This window comes from Parasteatoda tepidariorum, chromosome 12 (genome assembly GCF_982258835.1).
Source record: "Parasteatoda tepidariorum strain Cologne lab strain chromosome 12, Ptep-v5.0, whole genome shotgun sequence".
NCBI lineage: Eukaryota > Metazoa > Arthropoda > Arachnida > Araneae > Theridiidae > Parasteatoda > Parasteatoda tepidariorum.
Window position 1 is genome coordinate 40,045,089 of NC_141766.1, and position 21,059 is coordinate 40,066,147.

The 21,059-nt window shown below is 27.0% G+C and overlaps 1 protein-coding gene across 1 annotated transcript; it reads left to right on the top strand.

Annotated features, from left to right (window-relative positions):
• Nucleotides 1–4,759: 4,759 nt before the first annotated feature.
• On the top strand, nt 4,760–5,203 carry LOC147801036 (uncharacterized). Its single transcript, XM_087155729.1, has one exon. It carries the CDS (start codon nt 4,760–4,762, stop codon nt 5,201–5,203), a length of 444 nt encoding a protein of 147 aa, XP_087011855.1.
• Nucleotides 5,204–21,059: the final 15,856 nt, after the last annotated feature.

Genomic DNA, 21,059 nt, shown 5'->3' on the forward strand with positions numbered 1-21,059 from the left:
ATGGTATTACAGATTTTTTTGCTCCGTTAAATTTCACGGTAAAATGTCTTTGCACTGAGGATGATTTTCACCGTAATTTGATCCGGATATTTTTGCCATGTTAGACACAAAGGATTTGTAAGGGATACTGCTAACCATTTCAGTAAGGTGCAGAATAGACTAACGTAACGTGACAACTACTATGATTAATTTCTTCTCTACCCTTGCATATTGATTTAATAATGGCAAATCTTTGTTATTTAAGTAAAAAGTAGCACTATTATTAATTTCTCCCCTACCCTTGTATATTGATTTAATAATGGCAAATCTTTGTTATTTAAGTAAAAAATAGCACTATTATTAATTTCTCCCCTACCCTTGTATATTGATTTAATAATGGCAAATCTTTGTTATTTAAGTAAAAAATAGCACTATTATTAATTTCTCCTCTACCCTTGTATATTGATTTAATTATGGCAAGTTTTTGATATTTAAGTAAAAAATAGGATCAGTATCATTTTTTATTAAGCAAAATAGTGAAAGCATTTAGAAGAATGAAAAAAGTTTTCATTGGAAATTGAAAATAGGAGAATAAATTATTCAAAATTTGTTTTGAAATGTTTTAATAAACAATACATTACTAAGTATATGGTTATAGGATTCCTGGGAGCTAAATTGAGATCAGTTTGTGTTAGCGAAGTTTGAACCAACAAATATTAGAAAATGTCATAATAACAATATCAGTATGAATAAAAGAAACCAGTTTGAGTAGAAAATTAAGAAATCTAAGTGTGTTTGAGTTTGAACGTTTGCACTAACAAATACCGGCTTTTTTTAAAAGCTCAATTTGTAGTTTGTTCAAAAGATGATGAATAAAGATGCAATTTTGACAAACGAAGTCCTTTTTGAGCAAAACTATTAATATATCGAAGTGGCTTTCTTCAAAAAAATATCAATTTCAGCAAAAAAAAATTTGTTTGAAAAAGTTTGAGTCAAAGATGGAAATTAGTTTAGAGAAAGGAAAATGCATTTTGATAATCTAGTCGAATGAAGTTTGCGGGAAAACAATAAATGGAATACTCTAATGACTTTGTACAAAAAGGAAAAAAAAATCAACTTTCAGTTAGAAAAACCAAGTCAATGAATATCGAAAGGAGTATTATGCAGTAAAATAATCTACTTGAACGAGGTAAGCAAAAATACCAAAATATTTAAAATGCTTTGCATAAATAAATAACAAGTTTAACAAGACAAAAAAACAATTTAGATTTTGAACAAGTACCGAAATCAGTTCAGAAAAACGAAAATGTAGCGAAGCAACTTAGTTGCACGAAATCAATCTGAGCAGCAAAATCGAAGTATCCAAATGAGTTTGTTTATAGGTATTCGGTTGCACAGCTTCAAAACACGAATTTTTCAAAATTCGATTTCTATGGAACTATTCGACCGATTTCGCTCAAGATTTGTATTTTGCCTTTCAAAAGTACATTTTTTAAAATGACGATAAAAGTTGTATGTCTTATAATTCAAAAGTTTTCCGACTATTAGTTAATAAATATTTACTAACAGTTATATTTTGCATAGAATTATTTTCGGGTAAACGAATTCCATAATTGCGTGCATAATTTTTTAAATTCACTTAATCTGAATCAGTCGAAAAAACGGTAAGTTTTTTCAGAGTACGTTTTTGTGTCTCATTTCGAAAATTAAAATAGTATCTGCACTAATTAATTAGCATATTTGAGCTCACCCTTTCGAACTCTTAAGATTAAGTCCTAGAACGTGCCCCCTCCGCAGAGGATCAAAATTGTGATGGCATGTCTTCGGATCATCCTCCGGGATGTTTCCCAGACCGTCGCCAATAGCCCATTGTGCAGCTCTAGTGCGACGTAAATTAACAACAACAACATCACCTAGAACGTGAAGATTCAATTATTAGATCAAAAGTTATTCAAGGTGGTCCGTTTTTTTTGCATAGTGTGCAAATCAAACTGGACATCTCGTTTTTTTTTGCTCGAACTTTCTTCCATCAGCTAGTTTGTTAATAAATTTCCAATCGTTTAATAAATTTTCTTACTTTCTCTCTCTTTTTAAAAACTAATTTTGATTTTTTTTTGAAACTGTGATTTTACTCTTTTTTGAAAGCTAATATTTGCGTGTACAAACAGTTCTAACAAAAATTGTAGCTTGCACAAATCAAAATCACATTGAACTAACGAAAATACAGTAGACGACCCTGTCGTTCCACAGAGAACTTCGCCTTTCAATTTTTCACCACGTAAAATGAAAGTTAAAGTACTTTTTCTGCAAAATACGTTTGTTTTGGAATTTACTAATGGAATTTTCATTTTCTTCGCTTCTGTCTTTCTTCTATTATAAATTTATGAATAAATCTTTTCAGAGTATATTAAAGTAATACAAAATTCTACGATGTTCAAAATGCTAACAATCTATTTCAGTTTAAATGCTATCAATATTTAAATTTAATCTGTTGATGATCGTTAAAAATGGAAAGCCTGGTTTTGGAAGAAATGAAAAAAATGTTCTATGAATTGTTTAGATGGAATAAAATGAATTTTTAAATGCAAAAACGTGTTTAAGTTTACATTAACTGATTCATTTTAAAAGGGAACCCATGACATTTTGTCAGGGTGGAAGAAATATTTGAATAGATTAATCTACACGGAGAAAAAAAGTACGAAGCAAAAGTATCTGAATATGACAAAATTTGCCATGTTTCTGCCTCTACTGGAAACATCGAAAAGCGTGGTAAATTTTACCCTAGCACTTTCGTAATGGTTTTGGTAAAATTAACAATAAAATATTGTTTTACAATATGTGATAAAATTTAGTAAGTCTGGTAAAATTTGGTCAGTTGGTCTTAGAGAATGTAACCATTTTTTTGGTTAAATTTACTTTTTAGTTTGGTATTTTTCACCAAATAAGGCGTAGAAAAAACTATAATTTTGAAAATTCAAATGTCAGTTAAACCGTTATCATATGATCAGAAAAAATACTAAATGAAGGGCTTAAATTCCGTATATTATGGTTTTGTTAACCATGGATTTATTATGGATCGAAATATGTTTTTTTAATAGAAATGCTATTACCATACAGTATGGAAATTTTATCAGAATCTTTTCTCTGGGTATTTTTTTTAATTTAAAATTTAAAATTCAATTCTTTTTTATACATTACGATTTTTGCTCGCTTGCTGCTTCTTGATAACACAGTAATTTTGCTTAAAATATTTAGAAATTAACTTTTTATATTTTTCACTTCAAGTTTAATTTGTATTATTTAAGGGAAAGGTGAGCATTTCGAATCTTAAAAATGAACTATATTTATTATAAAATATGTTTAAGCTCATATAACATAATCAAGAACTGACTACTTGTTACAGTAGAAAAAATGGAAAGTTGTTCCTTAGATATATTGGGTTGTTCAAAAAGTAATTTCACTTTTTCCTTGTGAAAATGAAAGACGATTTTCTTTTAGTGAATGCATATTTTATTTAATTTTATATTGTCTATTCTGGTTCAATACCTTTTGCTATCATTCTGGCAGTTGCATGATTCCTAGATCATGAAAGTTTTGCTCTTTACTGGCAAACAGCAGATCCAGGTTCTTTTTGATCTCCTTTTGATTTTGATGTAAAGGTATTGTTTAAAAACTTTTGAACAGACCAGAACAAGTATTGTAGACTACTAATTTTTCGTCTCCAGTGATGATGCTCTTCAAAAGTGGATTATTTTCCTGACGTTTGGGAAGCAAATCCCATACGTCTAATGCATTGGCATAAATTTTTCTCCGTAAGAACATGAGGAACCCATATGTCGAGCTTTGAGAAAAAAATTAATAGTTTCAAATCATCATAAGCAGTCTAATTCGGCAAATTTAATCTCTCAGAGGTCTCACGAGTTGCTATTCACCAGTTTGCAGAAACCTTAGTTATGCATAAATGTAAGTACAACATAAAGTTACAGAGTTAAGTTGCACTGAAAACAGTATATATTTCTTATGACAACATATTAGTTTAAATATCTTACATTGCTTATTGAAATTTAGCTTTGTGAAAAAAAACAAGACAACTTGTTTTGCTTCTTGAACTAAAACCAAGAAATTAAAACGAATAGATTAAATAATTTTTTCAAAGCTTCATAAATACAAAAATATGTTTGAAAATGAAAACTACAATAAAAGTAAACTCTAACAATAGTTTTTTACTAAAATTAACTAATTAAACAAAACGAATAAATTAAATAATTTATTTAAGCTGCATAAACATGAATATGCTCTTAACACTGAAAATTACTTCATAGTTAATCACTAATAATGCACTGAGAAAAAAAAGCATTGTCAAGACTACTAGAATGTAGTAAAATTTACCATTTTCTGGCTCTATGTTGAACATTAAAAAGATTGTTAATTTTTACCAATGCGTTTTGGTAATTATTTTGGTAAAATTTAATATAAAATATAGTTTCACAATATGTGATAAAATCTGACTCAGTTTTAAAAATAAATGCATTATGCATGCTACAAGAGCAATACCCTGAATCAGAATGGACGAGAGTGTACACTGACGACTCAAAAATACAAGACAGCACCTGAGCAGGAGTACATAGTAATTTCTTTTCTTACAGCGCCCCTGTGGGATACTATATGTCAAATTTTGATGCAGAGATCTTCGCTATATCACTAGCCCTATTCAGATACTCAGACTGTTTCAGAAATTAGAGATAATTTGATTTTTCTCGAGAATTTCAACAAAATTATTATGTTCCAGTGGATCCCTTCGCATGTGGGAAGCAATGGCAATGGAAAGGCAGACCAACTAGCCAAAAAAGGGACACTCGAACCACAATGTAATAAACTGATTCCACCAGACTCCCTTAAAAAACAATTTTCCGAGAAACTTATGACCGACCTAAAGCGCAACCAAGCAGGAAAATCCACCGGAAAACCCTGGGCTAACATCCAAAACAGTTGGAAGAAATTTTGTCACAGTCCTCGTAAGAAGGATGTGGCAAACTTCAGACTCTCAACAGGCCATGATTGCTTGGCACAGCACCTCAACAGAATAGGTATCCTTCCATCTAGTGAGTGCCAAATCTGCAATTCGGGAACCATGAACTCAGACCACTTGCTTGTATTCCCTTTACTGGACAAACAATCTCATGATCATCTCTTTAACTTTACTGGGATGCCAGAGATCACATGAACTCTCTGTAAAGACTACTCCTCATTCTTCACTGCATATATATATATATATATATATATATATATATATATATATATATATATATATATATATATATATATATATATATATATATATATATATATATATATATATATATATATATATATATATATATATATATATATATATATATATATATTTCTTACTTTAATTTTATCTTTGTGTTCTTTTTGTGCTAATATGCGTTTGTCATGTGTTTTCTTTGTTTGTTAATGTAATTCTGCTCCTTTTTACTCCTTGTTTATGTCCACTTGAAGCTGAACATTGTACATGGATTAATATTTCCAATAAAGCCATATGTAACAACATGTGATAAAATTTGGCAATTTTATCATGATACTATAGAGAATGACATAAAACCATGTATTCGATTAAATTTACTTTTTAGTTTGGTGTTTTTTACTAAATGTGTGGTAATAAGAACTATAATTTTGAAAGCCAAAATTTGCGGATAACCGTTATAATATAAATGGAAACCATTGCTATATGAGTACTTTAAATGCCGTATATTTTAGTTTTATAAATAAGAATCATGTTTTTTTAAACTGAAATGTCATTGTGGTAGTTTTACTAGAATTTTTTTTATCCATGTACTTTAAAAAAAAAATTCAATTCATTTTTCAGTTATATATTTTGTTTTACCTGTAATATAAAAAAGTAGTCGGTTTTTTAAAACAAATAATCTCATTAAAGATTTATTTTATTCCCTCTAATCTTGATCTTATATAATATTCTGTAAAAAATTTAATCTAATTCTCTGCTTTAAAAATATATAACGAGAGAGATTCTTTTCAGAAATTTGGATGAAGGAAATCACAATATAGAATTTTTTAAATTTATTAGGGAACAACTTTTGATGTCAATGATTTTTTAAAAAAAAATATTTTAACTGAAGAATGACAGAAAATAAAATTTTTCAGAACTTTTCTCAAGAATTTAAATATTTCTTCGAAAATTATTACATTTGATAAGACCAAGCATTTAATAAATACAGAAAAATATGTTTCTGTGACTTTTTTCAGTTATCAGAATTGATAAAGCTGAATTCTTGAGCAGAGAAACTGGTAATTGGGTATTAAAACTAAAAGCCGGGAAACGAAAAGATAAAAATAGTTTCTGTTTAAAGAATTGGATGGTATCTGTTGCCAAATAGGCTACCCAATTATTTTCTCCTATTTTTCTCCGTTTTCGACCAGAAACATTTGCTTATTTTTCTTGGAACTGAGCCGATTAGACGATTCTCAAAATGAAACTTTGATTTAATATTTATTTTGCAGAACTATATAGATTATACTTTACGACAAAGATTTATACTGTGATTTCATTGCATGATCCACATGCATTTCTGGTGCAACTTTATGTAACAAAAAAAAGAAAAAAAGTTTTTTTCACTGTTGATAGAGCGCTTAATAGTTGCATATTATAAGAAAAGAAATATAAAATAAAATCATTTTTTATAAAATTTGAACTTGTTTGTTTCCGCTTAATTTTTTTTAAATGAAATTTTATGATTCTTTTTTTCTTCCTTATTTTTTTGGAAGATTCTAACAAAATAAAGAAGATAAATTAAAAAAAAATTCCATCTGTGAATTTATTGTTTTGAACACAGCTAAAATTTCATTTCAAATAAAATGGATGAGCTTAAAATGCGCGTATGAAAAAATGGATATATCTCCAAATACGTGTTTAAGAAAATGGACAAACCTTGATATGCGCTTATGAAAAATGGATATATCTAAAAATACGTGTATAAGAAAATGGACATAGCTTGAAATGCGCATATAAAAAAATGAACAAATCTCACAATACGTGTTTAAAAAAATGGACAAACCTTGATATGCGCTTATGAAAAATGGATATATCTCAAAATACGTGTTTAAGAAAATGGACAAACCTTGATATGCGCTTATGAAAAATGGATATATCTCAAAATACGTGTATAAGAAAATGGACATAGCTTGAAATGCGCATATAAAAAAGTGAACAAATCTCACAATACGTGTTTAAGAAAATGGACATAGCTGGAAATGTGCTTATGAAAAAATGGATACGTCTCAAAATACGTGTTTAGGAAAATGAACAGAGATTAAAATGCGCGTTAATGGACGAAGCATAAAATGCGCGTTAAAATGGTCTTGACAATCGATTAATTTTATTATAAGGACTATTGCATTTTTGAAAAAAATATTTAGCGAATAATGATTACACAGGGTAACAATTTTTTTCTTCGGTTGCATGACATTTTTGTATTAGATCTTATTTACTTTCGTATCACTAATTTCAAATCTGCAATTGGTTTCTCTCTCTAAGCTACAGTTCTTTTTAAATAACATTTTTATTCTCAATTTTTGTTGAAATGTACAAGATTAAAAACGTTATATATAACAGGAGGTCGCGTAAATATTGAACAAACTTCTAGATTAGTAAGGGCTCATCATCAATATTAAAATATCATAGGAATGTCGTCATGTGTCTCTAGGGGTGCTCTCTTATTATGAACTGATTCTTCGTGTGCTTCTAAAGTGGTCATAATGGGGAAGCGCCTGAGCTGCGTATACTGATGTTTCCGGGCATGAATTCCTATGCAGTTTTAATTCTAATGATGTGCCTTTACTTCAATAACAGATTGAGGCAACATTTACGTGACCTTCTATTAAATGTAACGTTTTTAAACTTGTACATTTCGACAAGAAATAGACTGAAAATGCCGTTTAAAAAATTATTAGCCTTGGGAGCAAAACTAATTCCATATTTGAAATCCCTTTACCCACATGATCAAGCATTTCTATAAATACAACAAAAAATGTGTTCCTCAGTGTTATTTGCAGTGTTAGAAATAGTACTTTTTAAATACGTCGGTTCATTATTTCACCTTAAAACGAAGACGTATTTTTTCCAATGATCGTATTTTTAAAAGTACATTCAAGCCATGCCCATTTCTTAAGAAAACAGATTTTGAAGTTCATTTTTATGCACACTCATTTTAAGTTATGTCCTTTTTCTTGAAGTATTTTAAGAAATCTACATTTTTTCAAATTGTACATATGAAGCGAAGAATATGCAGTTTGTGTTACTTCATTTATTAAACGTATCTTAATATATCCATATTTTAAACTGTACACCCTTAGCTGCGTCCAAATTAAAAATTAAGCGATGATATGTTACTTCGACCGTAGTATTTAGAAGAAATATTCTAACGTCTGTACACAAGAGTAGATTTAAAGAAAATATGTGAAGCATTGTTTTCTTTTTTCCATATAAATATTTAATATAGATCAGTACCAATGCATTAAAAAAGGAGTTTTGGAGCAGTATGTTAAAAATTTCATGTAAAAGAAATAAATTTAAGCATATTTTTAAAGGTCTGGTTAAAGAGTTATTTTATTTTATGAAGAAATTGGGTAAACCCGTAATCCATCTGTGTTCGATAGATCCTGTGAAAAAATACAAGTAGAAATCAAGTCAGACAATTATATTTTAAAGTGCAATATTATATTTTAAATTATATTATAAAAAGCAAAGAAAATTTAAATATTTAAAAAAAAAAGAATCAAGGATTAAATTAGATGGAATTGGAAGGATGTAGAAAACTTTGAAATAAGTAATTCTGAAAATCGTTAACTTAAGCAGAATGATGTAAAATGATCAAAACATAACAAACATAATGGTTTAAAACTTAATTATTGAAACTAAAAAACTTTCAAAATAAATTTTTAAATATCAAAATATTTTGAGTCGAACAGAAAGTGTTTAATGTATATATTGATTAACAATATCAATTATTTTACTCAATTAATTAACACATTAATAACTTGTTTAATAACGTGCAGAATTAAATATGCAAATAATATTTCGATGTAACAAATTTACAATTTTCTGAAAATTTAAAAAAACTTTTTCTGTAATTTGTTACTAATCCTTTAGAAATCTTTTACGCCTTCCAAGAAGTCGTCAGTGCTTACGTTGAGAACTTAGGGAATTAAACAAACACTTAAACATAGATTTAAAAAGCACGAAAGATATAATCAGGGCAATAAAAAACTTCTACTACTCTATATAGTTGGAATTCCAATCACAAGTTAGAATTTTCTTCTTCTAAAATCATTCAACACTGCTCTTCAGCCTCTGATCTTGATTTCTGGGAATCCTTTCGCATTATGAAAAATTCTCACTGTACAGGTTATGTTCCTTTTATGTTCTCAGTCTTTTCTAATGCTTTTAAATCTATTTTATTTTAATTTCTACATTTTTCTCACCTAAAGATCTCAACTTCCTCTACTACACTAGTTTCTTATCTCAAGTTAATTGATTGATTATTTTGTTCAAACTTGTTCAAAATCTTTTACTGATTAAATTGATTTTTCTTGTTGCAACTTATCTGCAATTTTTTTTCCTAACTAAGGAAGGGTTTTTATTATAGGACTGAAGCTATGATATGTTTATTTTGGTGGCTTAATTTGTCACGTTGTCCAGCTTTATTTTCCTGGATAAGTACACACCTTCTTATTTGGAAAGGAAATATATAAAAGGAATGAGATTAATAAGAGATTTTAATGCGTTGATTAATATTAATTTATCATCAATTGCCTTCGAGAAGTATATTACAACACAAAGTTGAATTGCTGATAAATTAAAATATTTTTTTAAAAAAAAAGAAAAAAAAAAACAAGAGAGATAAAGCGTTTTTCTTTAAAGCACATATGGTTAATTCAGAAAAAGATTCTTCAATTTCGTCGTGATTTAAAATAATATTTTTAATACTAAAATGGATTTTTCATTTGACTCTGGTTTCAATTTAAAGTATTTTATAAGCTTAAGACAAAAAATAGGTATTTATTCCACTAAATACTGTGACTGTTTACAATTTTTTTAAGTTAAAATTGTAGCTATCAGAAAAAGTACTAAGATCAAACGTAAATGCATTAATGTTTTTTTCAAATGATACTGGATGTACCACTACAAAATCGCTTACTGTAATACCATTGACAGTGAATGGGTTAAGAAAATATGGCTCAGACAGAAAAGTGTGGAATTTTATATACAAAATAAAGTTTTTTTTTGTATGAAATATTTTATTAATCCTATTTTTTGAAATATTAATTCTAAAAAAACGAGTAAATAACGAAATGAGCATATTATTTTATAAATAACAGCTATAAAACTTAAATGCAAGTGTATATTAAAAATGAAACAAAGGTTATATATGACAGGAAAAAAGATGGCTGTAGGTTTTAATGCATGGTTTAATATTAAAATTATCACCAACTGTCTCATGAGTGATATATTACAACAGAGAATTGAATTGCTAATGAAGCATAAGATAAAAAAAAAGAAAAAAAAGTTTCTTTTAAGTACAGAACACTAGATAAATACGGAGAAAGTCTCTTTAATTTTGCCTCGAGTGGAAATAATATTTCTACTACTAAAATGGATTTTTTATTGGGTTCTGGCTGCATTTAGGGGTATCTTACAAACTGATTGATTGCGCATAAGGCAAAAGATAGGTTTTTATTTCCACCCAAGCATTTTCTTTTGTTGGAAAAAAGTGAAGCATTACTTCATAAGTTTGAAATTCTGATTTATAATTTTTCTCCACTTAGTTGCTTTTCTTTGAATTTTGTTTGAATTCGTAAAAATCAATAGGAGGTTTTCCCGCTTTTTAAAAGAGAAAAAGAGTTTTATATTTTAGCTTCTTTCATTATGATTGCAGAAGCGAAGATACGCGTTTCAAGCATCAAATAAAAAGAATTTTAGAGCCATTAAATAATTCTCAAATAAGAGAATTCTAGTTTTAAGTTATGAATTTTATATGTTCCTCCAAGTAATGTATGAATAATGAAATCATATTTTTTTTTAAAAATTACAACTTGTTTTAGTTTTGATAATTTAGTTACGATTTATTCTTTGAAATATGTAAGTAGTATATAAAAATATTTTCTTATTTAAACTTCTTCTCGTTTTATTTTGGTAGTTTTTAATCTTTTCGTAATAATTTAAATTTTTAAACATTCTCATAAGATTTTTGTCTCAACAATATTTTGTCTTGAACAGTGGATGCTTTAAAGTTTCTATAAAACATGAATATTTTAAGGTTTTGAGAATATTCAGTTGCGTTTTAATATTCAGATGAGCCTCTAAGTTTCAGTCTGCTGTAAATTAGTTTTAAAATATTCTTGGCAGATGTTCTAAGAATCAGAGTGAATTAAATTTAGAAGAATAATTTTGCATTGAAAAGTCGGTATTTGAGTTTTGAATTAAAATTTAGCATGGGATTAAAATTCTGAAAATATAATAATTTTTTTAGTCACATTTAGAATGGTATAACTTGCTTTCAAGGATCTGTTAGTTTTTTTAGAAGTATGATCTGAAGATGAAGTGAACTTATATACATTATCCATTATTATAATTGAGAATTTTATTTCATAAACTCATTAGTTAAGTTTTAACTTCAAGACTGTTTATTAACGGACTGGTTACTGTAGTTAATGGATGGATCACGCAAATTTATGTTTTTAAATTATCACTTCTTAGGGTGGGCCACGGAGGTTCACATTTTTCCACTGCCTCCTCCTTGAAAGAGGCAAATATATTTACGTTTTTGTTTGAATCTTTAGCATGTTGCGCTGGTTTTTCATTTTGTAATATAAATTATCATAATTATGGAGTAACTTTTAATTTCACGATTTGATTTACACGTACTAGGATTCAATTTTAATGGTTTAAAGAGGAGACCTTAAATATGCAAATTAATTAATGCAAACAATATTTTAAGTTCCGAAATCAAAAGCAGTATCTTTTTTTCACATTAAACATAAGCTTACATAATTTCTATTTGCAAATATTATATCTTGAACAGTGGATTTCTTAAGGTTTCTGTAAAACATGAATATCGTATGGTTTTGGGAATATTTAGTTGCGTTTTAATATTCAGATGAGCCTCAGAATTTCAGTCTGCTGTAAATTAGTTTTAAAATATTCTTGGCAGATGTTCTAAGAATCACAGTGAATTAAATTTAGAAGAATAATTTTGCACTGAAAAGTCGGTATTTGAGTTTTGAATTAAAATTTCGCATGGGATTACAATTCTGAAAATATAATTAATTTTTAGACACATTTAGAAAAGTATAACTTGCGTTTAAGGAACTGTTAGTTTTTTTATAAGCATAATCTAAAGATGAGGTGAACTTATATATACTTATATATATTGTCCATTATTATAATTGAGAATTTTATTTCATAAACTCATTAGGTGTGTTTTAACTTCAAGACTGTTTATTAACGGACTAATGACGTGATCTTATATATATTGTCCATTATTATAATTGAGAATATTTTATTTCATAAGCTCATTAGATGTGTTTTAACTTCAAGACTGTTTATTAATGGACTGGTTACTGTAATTTAAGGATGGCTCACGTAAATTTACATTTTTTAGTTGTAACTTCTTAGGGTGGGCCACGTAGATTCACATTTTCTCATTGCCTCTTCCAAGAACGGGCCAAGAAGATTTACGATTTGCTTGAATAATTGGATCCAAACTTTCGACAGCTTTCCTAACTAAACCACTGGTAACCATTGGTGGTCAGTGGTAAAGATTAAAATTTTTTTTGCCCTGATAAATTGTCATGGGTCCCCTTGTAAAATGGAAATTAACAAACGTAAATGGAAATGAATTGACCATATTCTATGCAAACTTGAGAGCTTTAAGTAAAACAAATTTTTGATTGGAACCTTCAGGGCTATTAAAAGAAGAAATCATAACAATACTTGGTGAAGGGCGATTACAATGAATTGAAAACAATAGGGGGAAATGCAAAAGATCTGTCTACAATTGGGCTACAAATGACGAGTCTAATTTTCATGCCCGATTTAAACTTTGCTTAAACTTTCAAAGGCTCTTACAAAGAATTGGTCAGTCAGATCGCTTTATGATTTTATAAAGGAAACTTGTAGAATGTAGGTGTATTTATTATAGAATGTAGAATGTAGGTGTACATACATCTGTTTGATCACGAAAGGAATATCTCAAGCTGTGCCCTCCTCTTGGTAAATTTTCTTTATTGAGAATAAATGTACTTATGAACCAAACTTAAAACATTAATTTAAAAGGTTTAACTAACAAAACTAACTGAAATCATTAGATTTTTAATAATATGAAGCTAAAGCTAATCGAAAATGCTTCTTTCAACAGTATAAATTCTAACACAATAAGAAAACATTCATTTTTAACAATACAACCTATGAGGTATACTAAAAATATTATTATTTTTTTGCATATTCTAACCTTTTTCATAAAAACTTGACCGAGAAAAATATTCGGATTGAAGAATCGATTTTCATAATTATAGTTCGGGCTAGAAATTTTCAAAAGTATTCTAATAACAAAAATTAATAAACAAATTTGCTTGGATACATGAGAAATAAATCTTGGATTTGAGCAGCAGGTTTACACAGAATACGCTTAGCTGATGTTTGAGGAAATTTAAAATAAATGTTTGGTTTCAAATTTTTCAAAATTTGAAACTAAAATTTAAAATTAATTATTCATTTTATTTTATTAATTTATATACTGTAATAATTAATTATTATTAGAATTCAATTTATATACTATATTCCAAATTATAAAGTAAAAAAAAAAACAAATTTGTGGGTTATGTAAAAATGTTCTTAAAATCGAAATTCTTTTAATATGTACTTTTGTATATAATATTTTACGTAATTTTTCCAATGGTGTCTTATTTTTATTTTAATATTGATTAACAACTGAAGAATGTCAAATCTTCAGCTAGTAATGTACTTCAACATTTAATGAAATAAAGTTAATGTTAATTAATTGAAGAATTTATTAAATGATTAGAAAATGCTTTTTGAGTCAGAGCATTTCCAAATATTCATGCATGAAATGATTATTAAGAATTAATTGAAAAAAATTCAGGAATTTCAAAGATGTTACGAAATGTCATAATTTTCAGCAAAAATAACACCATGCACTTATTTAGGTTTAAATAAAATGTAATTAACCAAATAAGTAAAAAAAAATCTAGATTTATATTAAGAATAAATGACGTATACTTTAAGATTAAGTTAAGTATTTTTATTAATTAAATTTATTTCATCGGTGAATATCCAATTAAAATCTAGACTTTTATTTCAACGAAATATATTTTAATTTAATGCCATTTAACGATGGATCAAGCATACTATAAAGAGAAAAATACAAGTATTCCTCTAAGAATTTTCTCGATTAGCAAATGCAATTATTTCATTTTACGTGCTTTTCTTATGTTAAGTCCGAATACGGTTTCTGATTGGAATAAAAGAATGAAGATTTTTAGGATGAGTGTTAAATTAGTTACTTCATCGCTGTTTAAATAATTACTTTTATCATGATCGCTTGTCAGCTCATAGGTATTTTAATAATTTTCTTCCAAAAACCATTTTTCAAAATTTCTTGAACAGTTTAAATCTTTAATAAAGAGATGAATTCTTTTTTTTATCAATCTTTCTCTTTCTATTTTACGTTGAATTCTTTTAACAAGCACTCTTCTAATTTGGTCTCACAATTTAAAGGCTTCAGGGAGAACTCAATTAGGAAGAATGCTCCGTGGACACTTCAATTAACCAACGGTTTTCCAAAAAGAACTGTCTCAGCCTTTGTCAACAATTAATGCGGAGATCATTTAGCCTGGCCTTCTTTCGTTTTCTAATCGGAGTACTTGGCAGACTCATTCATACATTCTCTTCTATAATCTTACGAACAACTTTAAGTAAAGAAGGGGAAAGACGAAATCGAGATTTCATTTCTAAAATAAATGGTGGCTCATTTCTAACATATTTATTGTAGTCATTTGGGTGTCTTCAGAGTTATCGAGAATATTTAAGCGGTTGCTGCTCTGGTCTCAAATTATAACAGTAAACGTTGTTTTAAAAATTCGACAAGAGTGTTAAGAATATAACGAGATTAAGCTTTGAATTTCATTATTGTTTAATGGTTAAATAGATAAATTAACGAACCATGTTTAAAGAAGTAATTTTATGTTGCATTAAACTAGACGCAAATATGGTAATTAGAGATGATGTCGTCAGTGATATTTGCTATATGTCTGTACATGCAAAACAAAATAAGTATATATAGGGGAGAGTCGGGTAGCCTCTCCCACTTAAGGAGTATTGCTTATATTTCTGTATAATATTGAGTAATAATCAATATTTTTGTATGTTTCTAGTGTTTTATCATCTAACTAAATATTGCAAAAGGAATAAACCGAAAAAAGAGTTGTTTAACTTTTAAAAAATAGAAATTTAAAAAAACGTGTTTTTCAGCTCTTTTCAAAATGTGTCGGATAGCCCAACCCAGTTACAAAAATTATGTTTTTGACTGTTTTTTCAGGTGTAAATGAAAATGACCAATGTATTGACAATAGATAAACCTCATTTATTATTTTTATCACAAAATTATTTTATTTATTACATATTTAAATACTTTTAGTGAATTCTATCATTTTTGACCATGTCACCAGCTGCATAAATACTTGAAACTTTGAAAATAATATTTTGTAATAGAACAATTAATGTCCGATGGCCCATTAACTTGAAAAAATATTCTATACATATAAAATTAATTGACAGTGGGCGGGGATATCCGACACTCCCCTATATATATATATATATATATATATATATATATATATATATATATATATATATATATATATATATATATATATATATATATATATATATATATATATATATATATATATATATATATATATATATATATATATATATATATATATATATATTAAATATATATATATATATATATATATATATATATATATATATATATATATATATATATATATATATATATATATATATATATATATATATATATATATATATATATATATATATATATATATATTTATATATATATATATATATATATATATATATATATGAATAAATAAATACAGGAAAACACGAAGAAAGTTAAAAAAAAAGAACAATAAGTTTCATTGTTTCATATCGTGTGGGCTGAAGAAAAGATTATATCTTTTTTCCGGTTTTTTAATTAACCTTTTTTTTATTTATTTATTTATTATTATTTTTTTTAATAAACTGTTTGTTATTTTTTTACTTATTATTTCCCCCCTCCCCCCTTTTTTTTCTTCGTATGTCTATAATTTTTCTTTGTTTTATTCTTCATTTTGAACTACAAAGTTAAAAAAAAGTGGTTTTTTCATTTATATTAAAAAATTTATTAATAATTGATTTTGTAAATTAAAGAAATTTTAATGATGAATATCTGATCCTCCTAGATTTATATAGCTGCAAATATAGCTGCAAATAAGTACAAATATAGCTGAAAATAAGTGCAAATATAGCTGCAAATAAGTGCAAATATAGCTGCAAATATAGCTGCAAATAAGTGCAAATTTGAAACATTTTTGTTTGAAAGTGAGTCCTGTTTGGAAGATTTTACCTTTAACGCATATGAAGACACCGGTGTTTCATGCTGTATTTCTTAATCATAAATTATTACAATACTAAATATAATATTTTTCACTTATTTTGACCTAAATTAATACAAAATAATGAAAAAATATGAAAAATAAGTTTAACTGAATTCTGCGACAAATAGTTAATATACTTTTGAAAAATTTTGTTTTTATCCACATTAGCCTCTTATCATGTTGTTAGTGTTGACATGGGGATAGTCTCAAAACACAAAATTATTAATAATTCATTGTTACTTAGTAAAAAGAAAACTGTTAATTAAAAATGGAACTAATTCAAGATTAAAAATAAAGTTTTAAGTAAGTTATCTTAAAAATCTCTACAATAATTAATGTTAATGTCTTATAAATATATAAATTTCAACTTCTCTCGATTTTGCGAGAGACTTTTCTTGAATATTTAAGGTGGTCAAACGCTTCTCTTTGCTATTTAATTTTTTGCCAACATGATTTGTCTGCTTCTCCGCCATGATATATATATATATATATATATATATATATATATATATATATATATATATATATATATATATATATATATATATATATATATATATATATATATATATATATATATATATATATATATATATATATATATATATATATATATATATATTATATATGTATATATATATGTATATATGTATATATATATATATATATATATATATATATATATATATATATATATATATATATATATATATATATATATATATATAAGTGTGTATATTTAGAAGTTACTTTTCCATCATGAAAACCTTTTTTAATCTTTATATGTTTTCTGTTATATCTTCACTGTAAAAAATTGCGGATCAAAATATGGTATAAAGTACCAGCTTTCTGGGTGCATCATTCTCAAAACCCATTTTTACTGTAAAATATTGTACCATAATTTTTACAGTAATATTTATTTAATTAGAGTGATATAGTGATTTTACGGTAATTATTTCTATAAGAATTACGGCATATCCGATTTTTTGTTCCTTAATATTTTCCGGTAAAAGTGGATTTTACCGTAAAAAGTATCCGTAACCTGAGTGCCGGTACTTTTTAGAGTGTAACTACAGGTCAAATTTTAACACAATTTTGCTAATCTGCAAAAATTTGCTGAAAAATTTCGAGTGATTAAATGAAGAAACATTCGATTTGTCTACATTTGCCCTATGTTCACACTATTTCCCTAATCTGAGTACATATATATTTCGATTTAAATTTTGAGAAAGCAATCCATAAATATTAATTTCTCTTCAACAGATTTTTTTATGAGATTGATTGAAAGCAGATCACTTTTTTAGAGTTAATTCTCTCTCAAAACTGATATTTAATGTTAAAATAAAAATTTTACTCCTTTATTAATCATTTAGTATGGAAATAATTACCAATATATGAAATCGCTAAACACAAATAGATTAAGTAGATAAATTAGATAATCACTTTTTTTAAACTAAAATTTGATTTCAAATCTAAATATTCGACAAAAAACCTTTCGGAAGGTTATATATTAAAGCTATTGTTGGTTATGAAGATGTTATAACGCATCTTCATAATCAACAATCGTTTTAACTATGAAATTATTAGTGGTTTTAATTATAAATAATGAAAATATTAGAGTTATTCCTAACCCTTTATTTTTTCCTGGCCTTTTATTTATTCCTAGTTATCCTTTATTTATTCCTAACCTTTTATTTATTCCTATCCTTTCATTTTTTTAAGTAAGGAACCCTTTCGGAAGGTTATATATTAAAGCTATTGTTGATTATGAAAATGTTATAACACATCTTCATAATCAACAATCGTTTTAATTATGAAATTATTAGTGGTTTTAATTATAAATAGTAAAAATATTAAAGCTAAATGAACCTTATTTCTTTCTTTTGAATCATATTTTAAGTATTGGATTAGATGAATTTTGAAGGATGTGAAGGATGAATTGTGAAGGATGCGAAAAAATATACAGGCCTAACTTAAGACATAAGTATTTACAGTTGGCACATTCTGAAAGCTTTTGCCACATAATAATGTGTGCTACAGAAATGACCGACGATTGGAAATATGAAAAATAGAAAAATAGAAAGAGATCAAAATACATGGTTTACTGCACTCTATAGAACTTGCAACATAAAGCTTTTAGTTTAATAAATTAATTTTACTAAAAACTATTACTTTAATATATGCATTTATTTAATATGAACATAGACTATTCTTTTTACATTTACTTTCCTTTTCATTTTTAACCTAATCGAAAGTAAGCACTTCTACTAACGCAATTTCAATTTGTAAGAGTATATTTTATTCTTTAGAAAAAGGGGCATATTTTTTCTTTTAGAATGAATTCATCTATTCTTGATGCTTGTAGAACGCCCCCGTTCCAATGTTCTTTAATATGCCTTAAGGGAAATCAATCGGGTTCTCGAACAGAATCTTTGTTTCTGATGCATGTAGAGTTTCGTCTAGCAATAGATCAAGATTCGTTTAAATTTTGTGATTTGATTCAATTTACCCACCTTCATTAATTGTGCGTTAATTTATTAATACTTTCTATTTTTCTTTCAAAAATTAAATGTCTGAAATAAATGCAGTTCATGTGGGTTTAAATCAAATTTGTTAAGAATAGAGCGATCTTATTTTATTTTATAACCGTCGTTGAACAGCCGACAAAATTTTTTAAGCTTACGGCCACTAATGTTCAACTCCGTAGTCTTGTAATTTTGAACAAAATTCAGAAGCCAAGGGAACTCCTGGAACAATAATTGGGAGAGATTTGCCTTCGTGGAGGACTTTTTGATGGAACTACCACGCATTTGCGTTACATGGGGAGGAATACTACGAAAACTACTCACTGCTAGCCTGACGGCAAGGAGACTCTAACCCAAGATCCGTCTTCCACTGAGGATATTTTGCGTCAGAACTGTGGTCGGTGCAAGTCAGGAGCGGAATTCGCATCGATCAGTCATTGCTGGGATTCGAACCCGGTTCACCTCATTGGAAGGCAAACGCTCTATCCCCTGAGCCACCATGGCTCTTGATTCTTTTTTTGTACTTTTTAAAAAATTTTATTTTTACACCTTCTGTTCTGATTTTGTTATATTTTTTATATTTTACATATCATCCACTCTAAAGAGGTTAAGTGAAACAAAATTTCTATAAACCTTTTTACAGAACTTAATAATAACTGTTTATATCTGTCTCTTTAATTATATAACTCTTTATATAGCTGTTTTAATCCTTTCTATGTAGTGGTTAATAAAATTCTTTTTATTCAAATTTATTAAATTACTAATGCATTACCTTTGCTACCACTAGGAAAAATATTTTCTGAAACTACGGAAATTCCATAGTATATGGAGGGTATCATCATTCTCGCCTTAAAATTAAATTGTTTCACATGGCATTCTTTTTTTAAACTTATTTCAATGCATCAATTGTTTGTCGTGTATTTTCAGGCAATTTTCTTCTTTTCTGATTGCAAAAATTTAAGAGTCAAATATCATCGGCAAGAATCATTATAAAACACAAAATGAGAAAACATAATTTTCCATGATTTACTTCAGAAAATATAAAGGTAATATCAAATGAATTATAAAATGCGCTGAAGAATTTCTGCGAATAAAAAAGCATTATATTTTTCGTTTAGACGTTTAAGAACTCTTATTAGACACTGAAATCGATATCGTCTCCTAACTTTAGAAAAGAAAAGAAGAAAAAAATGTGTTAAGTCGTAGGAAATAAAATCCTGAAATTCAAAAATGAAAGTTTTTAATGCTTTAAAATTCTTCCAATTTCATAATGTATTTTTTGAAGTTATTATTCAAAATATTTATGTGTTAATATTATATCGCCTTAAATTTAAATATTTATGAGCAAGTGTAATATTTTCATTATTGCATGTTCAAAGATTATTTTTTTTTTAGTAATTAGCTTTTAAGTTTTTTGTTTCTTAGCGATAATGTATAAAGAAATGTACTATTATGTGTATGTATACATATATATTAGACATCCAAACTAGTAAACTATTGTTATCAAACAATATGTAACTATAAAAGTGCTTTTGCGTGCTTTCTTTTATTCAACAGCAAAAGTTAAAACGATAATGAAACTATTATGATAACCATTGAAAAATTTCTTTAAAATTTTATTTCTTAATAGTATTAGGAAGACCATGAAAATGTAAGAATAGTATATTTCTTAATCGAAATAATTTGTCAGCTGTGTAAAGTTTGACAGCTATTAGAAAAGTGTCTAAAGTTGAACGTATTTCTTACAGAAAGTATAAACTGGATCGT